This window comes from Delphinus delphis, chromosome 1 (genome assembly GCF_949987515.2).
Source record: "Delphinus delphis chromosome 1, mDelDel1.2, whole genome shotgun sequence".
NCBI lineage: Eukaryota > Metazoa > Chordata > Mammalia > Artiodactyla > Delphinidae > Delphinus > Delphinus delphis.
This window is the reverse complement of record NC_082683.1, coordinates 37296526-37311573: the sequence shown is the minus strand read 5'-3', so window position 1 is coordinate 37311573 and position 15048 is coordinate 37296526. Positions and strand designations below refer to the sequence as shown.

Below are 15048 nucleotides of genomic sequence, written 5' to 3'. Positions count from 1 at the left end.
TGAGCCTGTGCGCCACAGCTACTGAGCCTGTGCTCTAGAGCCCGCAAGCCACAACTACTGAGCCTGCATGCCACAACAACAACAGAAAAATAAGTTAGCATTTGCCAGGCATGTTGGGTACTAAGTAAGAAGAATTAAACAAGTTTTTCAATTCTAATATTTTAATCAAATACAAAAAAAACTGACGACATCATTGTCAGGACTCCATACTTTAGACAGGTACTTTAACATTCAGTCTTATTCGTTACCTATTGAAAATAATGAAACAAACTGCCCTCAAGTTATATACCTCTTAGTCTATGTTCCAGATATAAATCTAATTGCACCATGTAAATAATCTTACCTCTCCACTTTATCTGTAGAGGTAGAAGGAGCAGGGGCATCTTCTTCAATTCTGTAATGAAAAATTAAGAGGAAAAAAGTAAAAATGAAGGCTATTTTAAGACTAGAAATTAAACAAATTAAGAAAATATGGGGACTTCCCTGGTGGTGCAGTGGTTAAGGATCTGCCTGCCAACGCAGGGGACACGGGTTCGAGCCCTGATCTGGGAAGATGCCACATGCCACGGAGCAGCTAAGCCCATGCGCCACAGCTACTGAGCCTGAGCTCTAGAGCCCGTGCGCCACAACTACTGAGCCCTCGTGCCACAACTACTGAAGTCCGCGTGCCTAGAGCCCGTGTTCCACAACAAGAAGCCCACACACCACAATGAAGAGTAGCCCCCGCTTGAGGCACGTAGAGAAACCCCACACGCAGCAACAAGACCCAATGCAGCCAAAAATAAATAAATAAACTTTATAAAAAAGAAAATATAAAGCCATAAAAAGAGCGATTTATTGGGCTTCCCTGGTGGCGCAGTGGTTGAGAGTCCGCCTGCCAATGCAGGGGACACGGGTTCGAGCCCTGATCTGGGAAGATCCCACATGCCGCGGAGCAGCTAGGCCCGTGAGCCATGGCCGCTGAGCCTGCGCTCCGCAACGGGAGAAGGCCACAACAGTAAGAGGCCCGCGTACCGCAAAAAAAAAAAAAAGAAGAGCGATTTATTAAATGCCCAAAATATTAAGGTTTTACATAATATTTACATTATCAAATTTAATCCTTACTCATTCAAATAACCGTTGTATGCTTATTTGCTACACATGCAGTATACTACAGTGAACAAGACAGTTACATCCTAGATCTGAGTTTACGATCGGACAGAAGAGAATGCAGTATTTGTTATAACCCAGTATGTGCAATCCTGAAAATCTCACATTCTGCAACTGCTCACTAAAAATAAGTTTTTTTTAAAAAAAGGAAGAAGCAGTTTCCCAGAACATTCATTTTTTTTGAAAAGTACTAATAAATATCTTTAAAATATTTCATAGTTGTGTTTACTAAAAAAGTCTAGAAATAATGACCAACTCAGCAGCACGAGTAACCCCCCTAGCACCTAGACTGTGCTCCTGAAAATCCATTTCCCACTAAAAATAACCAAGACTCTACTGAGAAAGAATTGATTCTAAGCCAGGGCAGGGGAAGTACATAGGTGAATCTGGGACAATTTCATGCCAGAAAGCAACAATACTATATCTAATATTATTTAGGGTCATATCTACTTATCGTCATGCTAAAAGGAATTATAAAGGAAAAGTGGAAATCCAGGGTAAAGCATGGGAAGAGTTCTTTTTACTATTTTTTCACTTTTCTATAAATTTGATGTTTCATATTTACAAAAGTATTACAAAAGCACACTTAGGAGCCAACCTCAGTAAAATCTCACTGGTCAAAAGGGACAATGAGCATCAACAAAGATAATAATTGCATAACCAACAAGGACCTACTGTATAGCACAGGGAACTCTGCTCAATATACTATAATAACCTAAATGGGAAAAGAACTTGAAAAACAATAGACACATGTATACGTATAACTGAATCACTTTGCTGTACACCTGAAACCAACACAACATTGTTAATCAACTATACCCCAATATAAAATTAAAAAATTTTTTAAGATAATTACAATTGATTGGAAAACTCCAAATATGTTTAAATCCATGAGTTCACAATGACACAAAAAAACCAAAAAGAACTCGTTAGTCATTTTTAGAGACTGATAGGAGACCACAGCATTATTTTGAAAATTGATAAATGGGAAAGAATTTACCCTTTCTTTACAATAAAGTTATACCTTAGGTAGGTTTCAAGACAGGGTCGACTTAAGTTATTACTTAGGAACCCTATAGATTGACACCATTCACTTGGTATTAATTTAAATTCTTGTCTCTTTTTACCTGCCCCATCATCAGTTTTCACCTATATACCAAAGGCAACATTCAGCTAAGTAAAGACATATTATCATTTATAAATGTGCCCCCAAAGCACACCATGAGAGCTGAGAATGCTGTTAGCTGTGGTGAAATGGAAAAAAGAACAGTGGGAAAACAGGAAACTTTACTAGTGAGTACTAACACCTCAGGAGCAATAAATTAGAATTGAAGTATGTACAGCAAGAAACAGTAGAAGTATGAGAGAACACAAGAAGCTGTAGGAGAGAAAAAGGCTTTCCTATATAGACATTACTGAAAACTCCTCCAAAGGTTAAAACATACATATAAATAGAACTAAGTCAACTAATTTTTCACACCTGGACTTTGTTTAGTGATAACAAATTTATTAAAATAGCAGTGTAATATACACAGTGTGGACGAAACAAATGAACAGTTAAAAAATAGCTTGCTGGGCTTCCCTGGTGGCGCAGTGGTTGAGAGTCCACCTGCCGATGCAGGGGACACGGGTTCGCGCCCCGGTCCGGGAGGATCCCACATGCCGCAGAGCGGCTGGGCCCGTGAGCCATGGCCGCTGAGCCTGCGCACCCGGAGCCTGTGCTCCGCAACGGGAGAGGCCACAACGGTGAGAGGCCTGTGTATCGCAAAAAAAAAAAAAAAAAATTGCTTGCTCAATTCAATAAATAAATATACTAATTCAAAAAATTAAATTCAATAGACATTTTAGTACCCACTATATGCTAAGCATCAGACACAGTCTCCAACAAAAGTTAAAGCAGAGGAGACAGGGAATTCCCTGGCGGTCCAGTGGTTAGGACTCCTCGCTCTCACTGCCAAAGGCCTGAGTTGGGGAACTAAAATCCCACAAGGCGCAGGGCGCCGCCAAAAAAAAAAAGCAGAGGGGACAACTTGAGAAAGGCAGAAGAGATTAAATGCCAGGCAGGGACTAACTATATTGGAGTCTGAGTTCTAGAAAATGCTTTAGAGATGAAAAGGTGTCAGTTTCTTTCAGCAGGATCCAAAATCTTTGCTCCTAACTCCTAATCCTTTTGAGAATGTTATATTGGTCTACAAATTTGATGAAAAGCCCTGGGGGGAGGGGAGGCAGGGAAATGGGGTTGAAAATAATCAGAGACTTCACCGTTAGGGTGACAGGAATGAAGTACAATTTAAATGCTTTCAGCTGCAACATAAGCAAGCAGATGATCTGACCAGAATGCTGGAATGGCCTTGGATCCTTATCTCCTAAACACCTCCTGTCATAGCTAATTATGTTCAAATAGTTTAACTAAAGGATTATTCTGGCCAAATTCTAGCACAGAGCTTCTCAAATTACCTGCAATTGAAGGACCAGACTTTTAATTTCAATGTGTAAGACATGGGTTTTTATAAAGTATTAACAGAAATGTCAGAGTAATGTCAAATTTCTTTGTTCCCAAATGCTTACTCCCAATTTTTATACATACACACAGCATGGTTTGTGGGATCTTAGTTCCCCAACCAGGGACTGAACTGGGAGCCACAGCAGTGAAAGCGTGGAGTCCTAACCACTGGACCACCAGGGAATTCGCTATACTTGTATCTTTGTAGACCAGTAACGAACAGTTCACAAACCAATACCAGTCTGTGGCACACACAAAGTGGTATAACACAAACGTCCAAAGTATGAGTACTAAAAACAAACACGTTAACACTGTACATACATGCTACATTCAAGCACCAGTAGCAACAATAATACACAAAATGTTTTGCACCCCACATAGGTGACAGATGAAGTGCAACACTATTAAACTTTCACGGTTAGCCATAATGGAAGTTATCAGGCATCAGATTCAAATAACTCAAACTACTAAAAAAAAACAGCCAAAATACACGAAACACCAGTTTTACACCAGTAGCACAAGACAGTAATCTGAGAGAAGGGAAACAAATGAGGTGAGTCCTATGAGTATCCCCAGGTTACTATCTGGAGAGACTTGTCCACAGGACAGAGAAGGACCATGAACAAAGTCCATCTCACAGAATTGAGAAGACAGAATTTGAGGTTTGGGGTGGCCTAGGTAGCTAGAATTTACAGGACAGACTAGAAAGAGAGCTATAGAGAAAGCAAGCTTCAGAGATCTGTAGACGCTTACCCCCAGTCTCTGTTTAAGTGCTGATCAACTTATGCATGAGAAAACTACTGAGACCCAGGAAAGAATGACCCAGAAGGGAATAGGCAAAACTATCCTTGGAAATCACACAGGGTCTAGAATAAATAACTCCCATCAGCCAGTCTGTAATTTAAAACATGGAGTCCTGATAATGTATTTGATTACATTGTATTTGATTAAAATATTAGAATTGAAAGTTACTTAATTCTGCTCCTTACTCAGTATACAACATGCCTGGCAAATGCTAACCTAGTCTTTCTTTGAATACCTCTACTGATTTAGATCTCTGTTTTGTAAGGTCGCCATTTTCAATTTTGTTGTTATTCTAGTTGAAAGTTTTAAATTTTATATTGAGCTCACACGTACTTCCATGTAACTTCCCCATCTTGATGTGACCATGATTCTTAACCGGAGGTGAGCATAATAATTAATTCACTAGAAAGCTTATCCAAAAGATAGATGCCTGGGTTGCACCCCTAGAGATTTTATTTGTTAAACCTGAGATAGAATTCATGTTTGTTTTGGAAAAGCTCCCTGATAATGTCATAAATAAGGCAACTGTCAATCTCTGTACCGTTATTAAACCTTAATTCCTCTCTACTTTGGAGAATACCTCTTTAAACTATAATGTAAATTCCAAGACTGGAATTTACTTCTTTTTTTTTTTTTTTTTTTTTTTTGGCCGCACCCCACAGCATGCGGGATCTTAGCCTACGAAGGAACCCATGGCCCGCTGTAGTGGAAGTGCGGAGTTTTAACCACTGGGATGCCAGGGAATTCCCTGGACTTTACCATTGTAACTTTCCTTCACCCCACTTTCCATGTCCCCACTTTCTAGAAGCAAGGCTGGAACCAGGTCGTTTAGGTTTTTTCTTAAGGTTTTGTTGTTGTTTTGTTTTGAATTTTTGGCCGCACTGTGCAGCATGTGGGATCTTAGTTCCCCGGTGAGGGACTGAACCCATGCCCCCTGCACTGGAAGGCAAAGTTTTAACCACTGGACTACCAGAGAAGTCCCAGATCGTTCAGTATTGATGCCAACCTAAAGTTTTAAATTTTTATCCTTAAGTTGAGGCACTGAAGGTGTAATATGATCAAATTTACCTTTTATATACTCAGTGGTATAAAAGTTTGAAGTGGACAAAATGAGGAAAAAAGCATATCAGTTGAAGATACTATTAAATAGCACTGTAAAGCACTCAGCAGTGATAAACTTACTTCCATTCTTATTTAGTAGCCTAGACAAAAAGGGCATGTACTAGCATAGTCAGAAGAAAAGATGGATTAAAGCAGTGGTTCTCAAACTTCAACCTACACGAATCACTTGGAGCTCATGTTAGAACACGTTGTTGAGGGCTTCCCTGGTGGCGCAGTGGTTAAGAATCCGCCTGCCAATGCAGATGACACGGGTTCGAGCCCTGGCCCGGGCAGATCCCACATGCCGCGGAGCAGCTAAGCCCGTGAGCCACAACCACTGAGCCTGCGCTTTAGAGCCCGTGAGCCACAGCTACTGAAGCCCGCACACCGTGCTCCACAATAAGAGAAGCCCATGCACCGCAACCGCAACGAAGACCCAACGCAGCCAAAAATAAAAATAAATAAAATTAATTTATTTAAAAAAAAAAGAACACGCTGTTGAGCCCCAACCCTAGAGTTCTGGTTCAGCAGGTCTATGATGAAGTCCAGGAATTTGCATTTCTAACAACTTTCTAGGTGATGCTGCTACTGCTGGTTTGGGGACCACACTGTAACAAGCACCATATTAGAAAAAAAATTACTAACTCATGTTCAAGTCCTATCTGAGCCATAGACATGTTTACCCACAATTATTTTTTAATGTTAATTATGGTAGTTACTACATTTAAAACTATGAAGATATCACATAAAAATCTGGATTTCTGCTTCTCCTGAAAAATCATTATGTAAACTCTGAAACCAGAAAAGTACTAAAGAAAACCACAGGCGAGTTACATTGTAACTCATCGGGAGAAGGCCTTTCATATTCAGAAATCATGTAAGACTGATAAATTCTACTCCATCTCATTCATTTCACAAAAGGTTAACTTAGTGAATATATACAGAATATTAAATCAACAGGGAAAAAGGTCCAACAGGAAAAGATTAAAGGATATAAACACATTCAAAGAAAATGAAACACAAATACCTCAAACATTTGAATACATGCTCACACTCATTCTTCAGAGAAACACAAAATTACAGTGAGAAAGCATTTTTTACCCATCAAATAGTCAAAGACAAGAATGTAAGAGTAACAGGTGTTCACATATATTGCTAATATAAGTTTAAATTCACAAAACTTCTATGAAGGTCTATTTGGCAATATCTATCAAAAACAACAAATGAACACTCTTTGATCCAGCAGTTCCACTTGTAGAAATTTATCCTATAGATATGAGTCCAGAGTTACACGGTTATTCCCTAGAGCACAATTTGTAGCAATTAAATTCTGGAAAGAATTCAAATGTCCATCAATAGGAAACTCATTATGAGACAGTCACAGAATAGAATACAATGCAGCCATTAAAAAAAAGAAAAGAAAGTAACTATGCCCTAATGAGGAATCATCTCCAAGATATAATGCTAAGTGCTCAGAAATGTGTCAAGTGTGCTACCGTTTACACAATAATATAGAATTAATAACTACTTACAATCTGCTCGTGTATGCATAAGGTAGCATTGAGGGACACATAATAAATTACTAACACTGGTGGACTCAGAGGAGAAAACCTATGTGATTAGGGAATAAGGGTTGGAGGGACATTTCACTGTGTACTTCCCCTTCTGGATTTTGAACCAGGAATGTATTTCCTAGTCAAAGAAATAATTACAATATTCTTTAAATATTAGAAATACCTGCCACTATGGCATACATTCTCCCCAATCAGCTGAAGTTGAACAGTGACCTAGCCCTTTAAGGGACAATTCACTTCAATCCCCACCACCACTTCACTTTTTCCTATCTGGCCCTCTAGGCTTTACATTTCTAAGCCCTGTTACAGACTACCAAACTGCTAAACATTAGTAACTGTTTAGAAATTGAAAAAGGAGGGGGGGGAATCTAGAATTTTTATTTCTGGGATTGGGAAACTGAGTGCTATCCAACCAAAATAAGGTACAAGAGCAAGATTATTAGTGAAAATTGGGGTGTACATACTGAGCTGGTTTTGAGGTGCTTATGGAACATCTAAATGGAGAGCTTCAGGGACTTCCCTGGTGGTCCAGTGGCTAAGACTCTGGGCTCCCAATGCAGGGGTCCCGGGTTTGATCCCTGGTCAGGGAACTAGATCCCACATGCCGCAACTAAAGATCCCGCCTGCTGCAACTAAGACCCAGCGCAGCCAAATAAATATTTTTAAAATAATAAATAAATAAATGGATAACATTCAATAGGCAATTCAGAGCAATCATCTGTCAGACATAGCAGTGCCTACTACATTCTCATTTAATCCTCTCACAAAAAACCTTGTGGCTATTTTCCAGAGAAGTAACTTACCCAGTTACACGACCCCATCATAACTCATTCTGTACTCCAATTGCCTACTGACTTTCTGTATTCCCCATCAGGATTAAGATCTAAGAAACCATGTCTATCTTATCCTAAACTGTATCCTAGCAAAGCCTGGTATCTAATCAATATTTGTTAAAGTGACCAATTCTGAATCACTAGGGTAGGATTAACGACAAGTGACTTTGCCACTTACCATATGAAGTACCTCAGTTTCCTCAACTATTAACAGTACCTACCTCACAGGATCTGTTTTGAAAATTAAATGAGAAAGTTCACAAAGTGCTTAGTTCAATGCTTGGCACATAAGGAATCAATAGATTCTAGCAATCATTAACACTGAAAGAACAGAAAGATAGGAAGAAATGGAGGCAGCATCAAAAGAAGACATAATTAAGGAGGGAGTGTCTGGTATCAGAGGCAGCAAAGAGGTGCCAAAAAGGCAGCAAAAAGAACTCATTAGAAAGCTAAGAATAAGGACTATTTTAGCATTTAGACAATCCATGATCACCTTTAGCAATGTTGTTTAAATGACATGAAGAAGCCAGATCGAGACAGGTTGAACAAATGTGTATATTCTCAGAACACACCTGTCCAATTAGATTGTGATCTGATGACCAGCAACTGATACCTTATTCATCTTTGTATCTCTAAAACCTGACACATTAAAGTATATATTGAATACATTTGTTAAATATATAAGCAAACAGAAGGGGGGGAAAATGGACACCAGAAATTCTGCAGACTCTTATCTAAAGAAGCCTGGCTATGAAGGGAAGAAGCAAAGAAAGCAACTGAACGCATATATCACAGAGAAAATGTTTTTAAAAGCATCCATCTTGGGACGTTTGAATGCAGAGATGGTGCTATCTAAGGGGAAGGAAAGGAAGCACCAAGAGACCAAATAGGTAGTTGCTGGCAGACAACCAGACATGAAAAAACCCCCCACAAATCTCCAGTTGTTTTATCTTAAAGATTTTTTTTCTCTAACATAAACCCTCAGCCTGTGAAGAAGGCTTTTCTTCTGGCAAACTTTTATGTTCCACAAGAGGTCTTAATCCTCTAGCCATCTATTCTGTGTCTGCTAGAGCAGAGAAGCTGAACATTTAAGGAACAACAGCACTGACTGCACTCTCTTTAAATTCTTGGCCCCGTATCTGAAACAAGGACAACATTGGCAATCCTACCACATTCCCTAGAATATGTCTTCCAAGTCTCCAACATTACTATCTCTCCTCATATCTCCTACACCCTACTCCATTCCCCCTTACTTCTAAGCAGACCTTGCTTCATACCCCATTGAGCAAATAGAAACCATTAGACAGGAAGTCTCCCTTCCTCAACCACCAAAACTACCAACCTGCTTGCCTCTGTATCCACATTCTCTGCTATCCCTATTTCTATGAACGAAGTTTCCCAGTTAGAAACTTCATATAGCTGGCCCCTTGTCATTCATCTCATTGTGGCCATCCCTGATCGCCCAATCTAAAATAACCACCCAGGGCTTCCCCCTGCACTGATGGTGCAGTGGTTAAGAATTCGCCTGCAAATGCAGGGGACACAGGTCCAAGCCTTGGTCGGGGAAGATCCCACATGCCGCGGAGCAACTAAGCCCATGTGCCACAACTACTGAGCCTGCGCTCTAGAGCCCACAAGCCACAACTACTGAAGCCTGTGTGCCACGACTACTGAAGCCCACGTGCCACAACTACTGAAGCCCGCGTGCCTAGAGCCCATGCTCCGCAAAGAGAAGCCACCACAGTAAGAAGCCACGCCCCGCAACGAAAAGTAGCCCCCACTCGCTGCAAATAGAGAAAACCCGTGGGTAGCAACGAAGACCCAGTGCAGCCAAAAATAAATAAGTAAATTAATTAATTAAAAATAAATAACCACCCAGTTACCTCACATCACCTTAAAACTAGGGTAATTCTTTGCATAGCACTTTATCACTGATATTCTCTAATCTATATATTCATGGTCTCTATCCCAGTAGTCGAAGCTCCATTTGAAAGCAGAGATCTTTTCTGTCTCCTTAACCACAGCGCCTCTACTAAATAAGACAAATGCTCAATAAATATAGGGAAAATATGCCAATAAGTAGGAGGAAAGAAAACTGCTTCACAAAACTTTCCTGAAAAAAATTTCCTTGTAGAATCTCCCCACTACTGCCACCATTTAACAAATGGGAAAACTGAGGTCCACCGCAGCAGCTAGAAACAGAACTCAGTTTTCCTGGCTCCCAGTCGTCATAGAAATTTAGCATCATCTGTCATCCTCCCTATAAAGTTTTTTGGGGCTTTTTTGGCTGTGCCACACAGCATGCAGGATCTTAGTTCCCCGACCAAGGATCGAACCTGCACCCCCTTAAGTGGAAGCGTGGAGTCTTAACCACTGAACCACCAGGCAAGACCCTCCCTATAAAGTTTTATGGTACCCTTACAAATAAATACAAGTTCAACATCCACCTATGACACTGTAATGTTAGAAGTCAGAAGAGCTAGGCTTGATGGGAGGAGTATGACTAAAAAGGTTGGGGGCGGAAGCTTCCATATAATGTTTTGTTTCTAATTTCCCTTTGTGAAAATTCACTCAACTGTACATTTACCATTTGTGCATTTTGTAGTATGCTGTACTTCAATAAAATGTACTGAAAAACTGGCAAGGAAATTTTTTTTTTTTTTTTAGCCACGCTGAGAGGCTTGCAGGATCTTAGTTCCCCAACCAGGGACTGAACCTGGACCATGGCAATGAAAGTGCCAAGTGCTAACCACTGGACCGTCAGGGAATTCCCATGGAGCTTTTAACTTATGATTTCTTTTGGGAGATTTATAGTTTCAGGTCTTACATTTAGGTCTTTAATCCATTTTCAGCTCATTTTTGTATACAGTGTAAAATAAGGATCTAACTTCATTCTCCTGCATGTGTATATCCCGTTCTCCCAACACCATTTGTTGAAAAGAATATCCCGGGACTTCCCTGGTGGCCCAGTGGTTAAGAATACGCCTGCCAATGCAGGGGACATGGCTTCGAGCCCTGGTCCAGCAAGATCCCACATGCCATGGAACAACTAAGCCCGCACGCCTAGACGAAGAGTAGCCCCCGCTCACCGCTTAGCCCGCATGCAGCAACAAAGACCCAATGCAGTCAAAAATAAAAAAATAAATTTAAGAAGAAAAAAAAGAATGTCCTTTCTTCATTGAGTGGTCTTGGCATCCTTATCAAAGATCATTTGACCATATGCAAGGATTTTTGGACTTTCTTTTACATTCCATTGTTCTATTTGTCTATCTTTATGCCAGTAGCACAATGTTTTGATATCAGCAAGTGAGACCTACACTTTGTTCTTTTCAAAACTGTTTTGGCAGGGAATTTACTGGCGGTCCAGTGGTTAGGATCCCAGTTCAATCCCTGGTCAAGGAACTAAAATCCACAAGCCTCGAGGCGTGGTCAAAAACAAACAAACAAAAGAAACTGTTTTGGCTATTTGGGACCCCTTGAGATTTCTTATGAATTTTAGGATGCATTTTTCTACTTCTGCAAAAAATGCCATTGGCATTTTAACAGAGACTGTGTTGTATCCATAGATCTCTTTGGGTAGTATGAACATCTTAACAATATTAAGCATTCCAATCGATGATCTTTTTTTTGTGGAACCTTTAGGGTGAACCTCAGTGTTTTTTTTCCCAAGAGGGTGTAATGTTTAATTGGCATCCAAAGATAATCAGCTAGATGTTAAAAAATAATGTACATCTCACAAAAAATTACATTTGTCCTTGACTTTTGCTTCTCTCTGATCCACGTTATTAATAGATCATACTACAATACATATGCCACATATTGAAACTGTACCAAGGCATTTAGATATATGAAAGGAGACATTAACATTCATTGAGTCATTTAATTTTGTCATGAGCTGACAATTATTAAGTGCATTTATCAAGCCTCATAAAATTTATACAAACTAGGTCATTTTACCCTACTGTCATAGCCCAAGAAACAGTGTATGTTTAAAGCCCAAATTGTAAAATTGCAATTAATCTTACTATTTTTTGGCATTTTTATTTTTTTTACAATTGTGAATTTGTCTTTTTATTTCTGCATTGCTCTACATATTTTTTCAGTTTTATTTTTTTATACAGCAGCAGGTTCTTATTAGTTATCTATTTTATACATATTAGTGTATATATGTCAATCCCAATCTCCCAATTCATCCCACCACCACCACCACCCCTCAGTTTTTTTTTTTTTTAACCGATTTTTTTTTTTGGCCAGGCTGTGTGGCTTTCGGGATCTTAGTTCCCTGACCAGGAATTGAACCCGGGTCCTCTACATTAGGAGCAAAGTCTTAACTGCTGGACCACCAGGGAAGTCCCTCCCTGAACCTCAGTTGTTTGAAGTGGTAAGTGGAGAATACTTTCGGATACGCATATAAAGATTACCAAAGTTAATGGATGTGATGAGTAAATTGTCTTAAGAGTACAAGGTCAGGGACTTCCCTGGTGGTCCAGTGGTTAAGACTCCGTGCTTCCAATGCAGAAGGTGTGGGTTTGATCCCTGGCGGGGGAACTAAGATTGTATAATGCCGTGTGGCACAACCGGGAAAAAAAAAATTTTTTTTTTAAATCTTCTGAAAATAGATTTTTTTTTTTTGCAGGTCCACCAAGAGAGACTCTTCTCATTTACACATTTGAGCTAATATATTGAACCTAACTCCTCCACCCAACCAAAATATAGGTACACAGGTACGTTAGCTAAATCTTTCACACAAATATATTCTAATTACAGTGACATTAATTCATCATAAAGCTAACTTACAAGAGGTTATCCATCTCATTTTAAACAGCCAAATACTAAGCACCAAAATAAGCCCCACACCAACACAGATGAACCTTCCACTTATGGAAATAGGAACGACAAACCCCAGAACTTTAAGGATTACTGAGCTAAACCACTTATTTTTACTTTGACATCTCTCATCTAAAGGTACGAATAAGTAGCTCAGAAATTATAAGACAGTTAAAGTAAAATTCAATGCATCACATAAGACTTCCTCTAAGCTTTCTCATTCCTCCTTACCACTACAGTACAAACTGCTGTATTCTTTTGTAACATAAACAAAAACGTTAACAACTACTTAGAACTATTTAGAAAGCTAATAAGGACAAAGACTGATTTAACATTTAGACAACCATTGATAACCTTTAGCAACGTTGTTTAATGGCATGAGGGGACAGAAGCCAAATTGTAGCTTTTAACAGATGACAAAACTGTAGCCCAACATTCACCACTTAAGCAATGAAAGCGGTATCAAAATCAACTCTGAATTGTGGTTTATTTCTCATTCAATTTTCTCTCTCTACTGGTTTGGAAGTTAAACATGTTTTTTTATTCTTTCAATGGCTATACTGGAATTATAATGTGCATTCTTAGTAGTTTATTAAACTCACATAAATTTTCCTTACCCACCCCCTTAAACGACTGAAACGCTTTACCCCTGAATTGCCCCAGGAACTTACTAAGGAATGATGCCTTTATTGTTCTAACTAGCTAATTAGATTTTCATGCAATTTCCTCTCAAGCTTTGGGGATGGGGGAAAGGATGAGTAATGAGGGAATAAAAACTTGAAATACTAGGGTTTAACCTAGAGTCTGCCACTTAATAATTTGGGTTATTTCTTGTTTCTTCGAATAACTGCCTGTTTCCCTTCACTGTTCAAAAAATACCTTTATGTCTGAGTGACACTGTGCCGTTTTCATAGCAATCATGTCTTCTATCATTCCTTCCAGTCCTTCTGTTCACTTCGCGCTTAATACTGCCCATTCTCCTAGCAACCAAACACTGCTAGAAGTGAAAAGACCTCGACGCAGTGCTAGAAGATGCGTCGCCTCACGATAAAATCCCCCAGAAGCAGCCAAGTCCCCCGCCAACGTCCCCAAAGTCTAAAAGAACCACGATGCTCTCCACCACAGACAAAAGAATGGGCCTTGCTGAGGGCAGGAGAGTACCAGGTGAGCGAGGAGACCGCGGGGCACAAGCTTCACCGCGTCCCACGGCGGAAGTCCGAGGCGCTCGGGAGCCGCAGCCCCAAACAATGGAGTTTTCCCGCCTCCTCAGGGCCCCGCCCCCTGCTCCAAAGCCGGCGGAGGGAAGCGAACGCACAAGCGCACGACCCCGCCCCCGAGAGACCCCGCCCATCCCGACCCACCGGTCCGGCCTCCTCCCTCGTGCAGTTTTTTTTTTTGGCGCCAAATCTCTGTTGGTTATTTTCCCGATGTGTTTGGGGATCCTACCGGAGGCGCACGCCAGGAGTGCGGGGACAGCAGGGACGTGAAGGTACACTGCCGCGCCGGGGCCCCGCCTCCCCGCCGATAGCCCCGGGCCTGGGGAGGAAGGAGAGGGGCAGGCGATGGAGACAGCCGCCGCTGCCCCCGGCAAGATGGCGACCGCGAAAAGCGGGGCAGGGGGCCCCAGCCGGCCGGCGTTACTGCCAATGAGCGAGGCTCTCTGCTACAAGTGGGCTTCTCCAGTGTCCGGCCCTCCCCGAACAGCGACGGTTGTTCACTGGAAGGAAAGCCCTCCCACCCTCCGGTCTGTCCCTCCCGGTTAGCCTCCGTCCACTACCCCCTCCCTGCGGACTGGCCAGTGCCTCAAGCTCTCCACGGTCCAGCTTACTTATCGGCGGAAACCAGCTCCGCGGTGATGGCGGCAGTGGCTGTGGACTCTGCGGCCATCGTTCGCCTGAGGTGGTGGGCCAGCGGACGGGATAGTGCCTGAGGGAAAAACAGAGAATTTGGAAAGCCAGAGACTTATTCGTGGACAGAAAATGGCAGATTGGAGACCCCGCGCGGCTGGGCCCTCTTATATACCAGGGCCCTTCGCCCCGCCCATCCACTTCCGGATCCTCCCCCTCGAGTTTAAAGGGCCAGGACCCAGCCCCAATCCTGCCCAAGGACATCCCCCACCCGCACCACCTGGTTCTGCGTGATACCTTTCCTCCCTGGCTTCCTCGAAAAAAGCAACTTTTTGCTTCTCTAGCAAGTCGCGTAAGAAGAACTAGAATCTTGGTACTACTACTCCTGACTGAACGGCGGCCAGCGACTT

General features: G+C 41.3%; 1 protein-coding gene across 2 annotated transcripts in view; it reads right to left on the bottom strand.

Moving 5' to 3' along the window:
* NASP (nuclear autoantigenic sperm protein) overlaps positions 1–14780 on the bottom strand; it is a 35845-nt gene extending 21065 nt beyond the window's left edge. For both annotated transcript variants that reach the window (XM_060021351.1, XM_060021358.1), the window contains exons 1-2: positions 14620–14780; positions 344–394 (exon numbers count right to left, since the gene is read on the bottom strand). In XM_060021351.1, coding sequence (XP_059877334.1) covers positions 344–394; positions 14620–14678 — 110 coding nt within the window. In that variant the 5' untranslated portion in view covers positions 14679–14780. The remainder of the gene's footprint in view (positions 1–343; positions 395–14619) is intronic.
* Between the last annotated feature and the right edge of the window lie 268 nt (positions 14781–15048).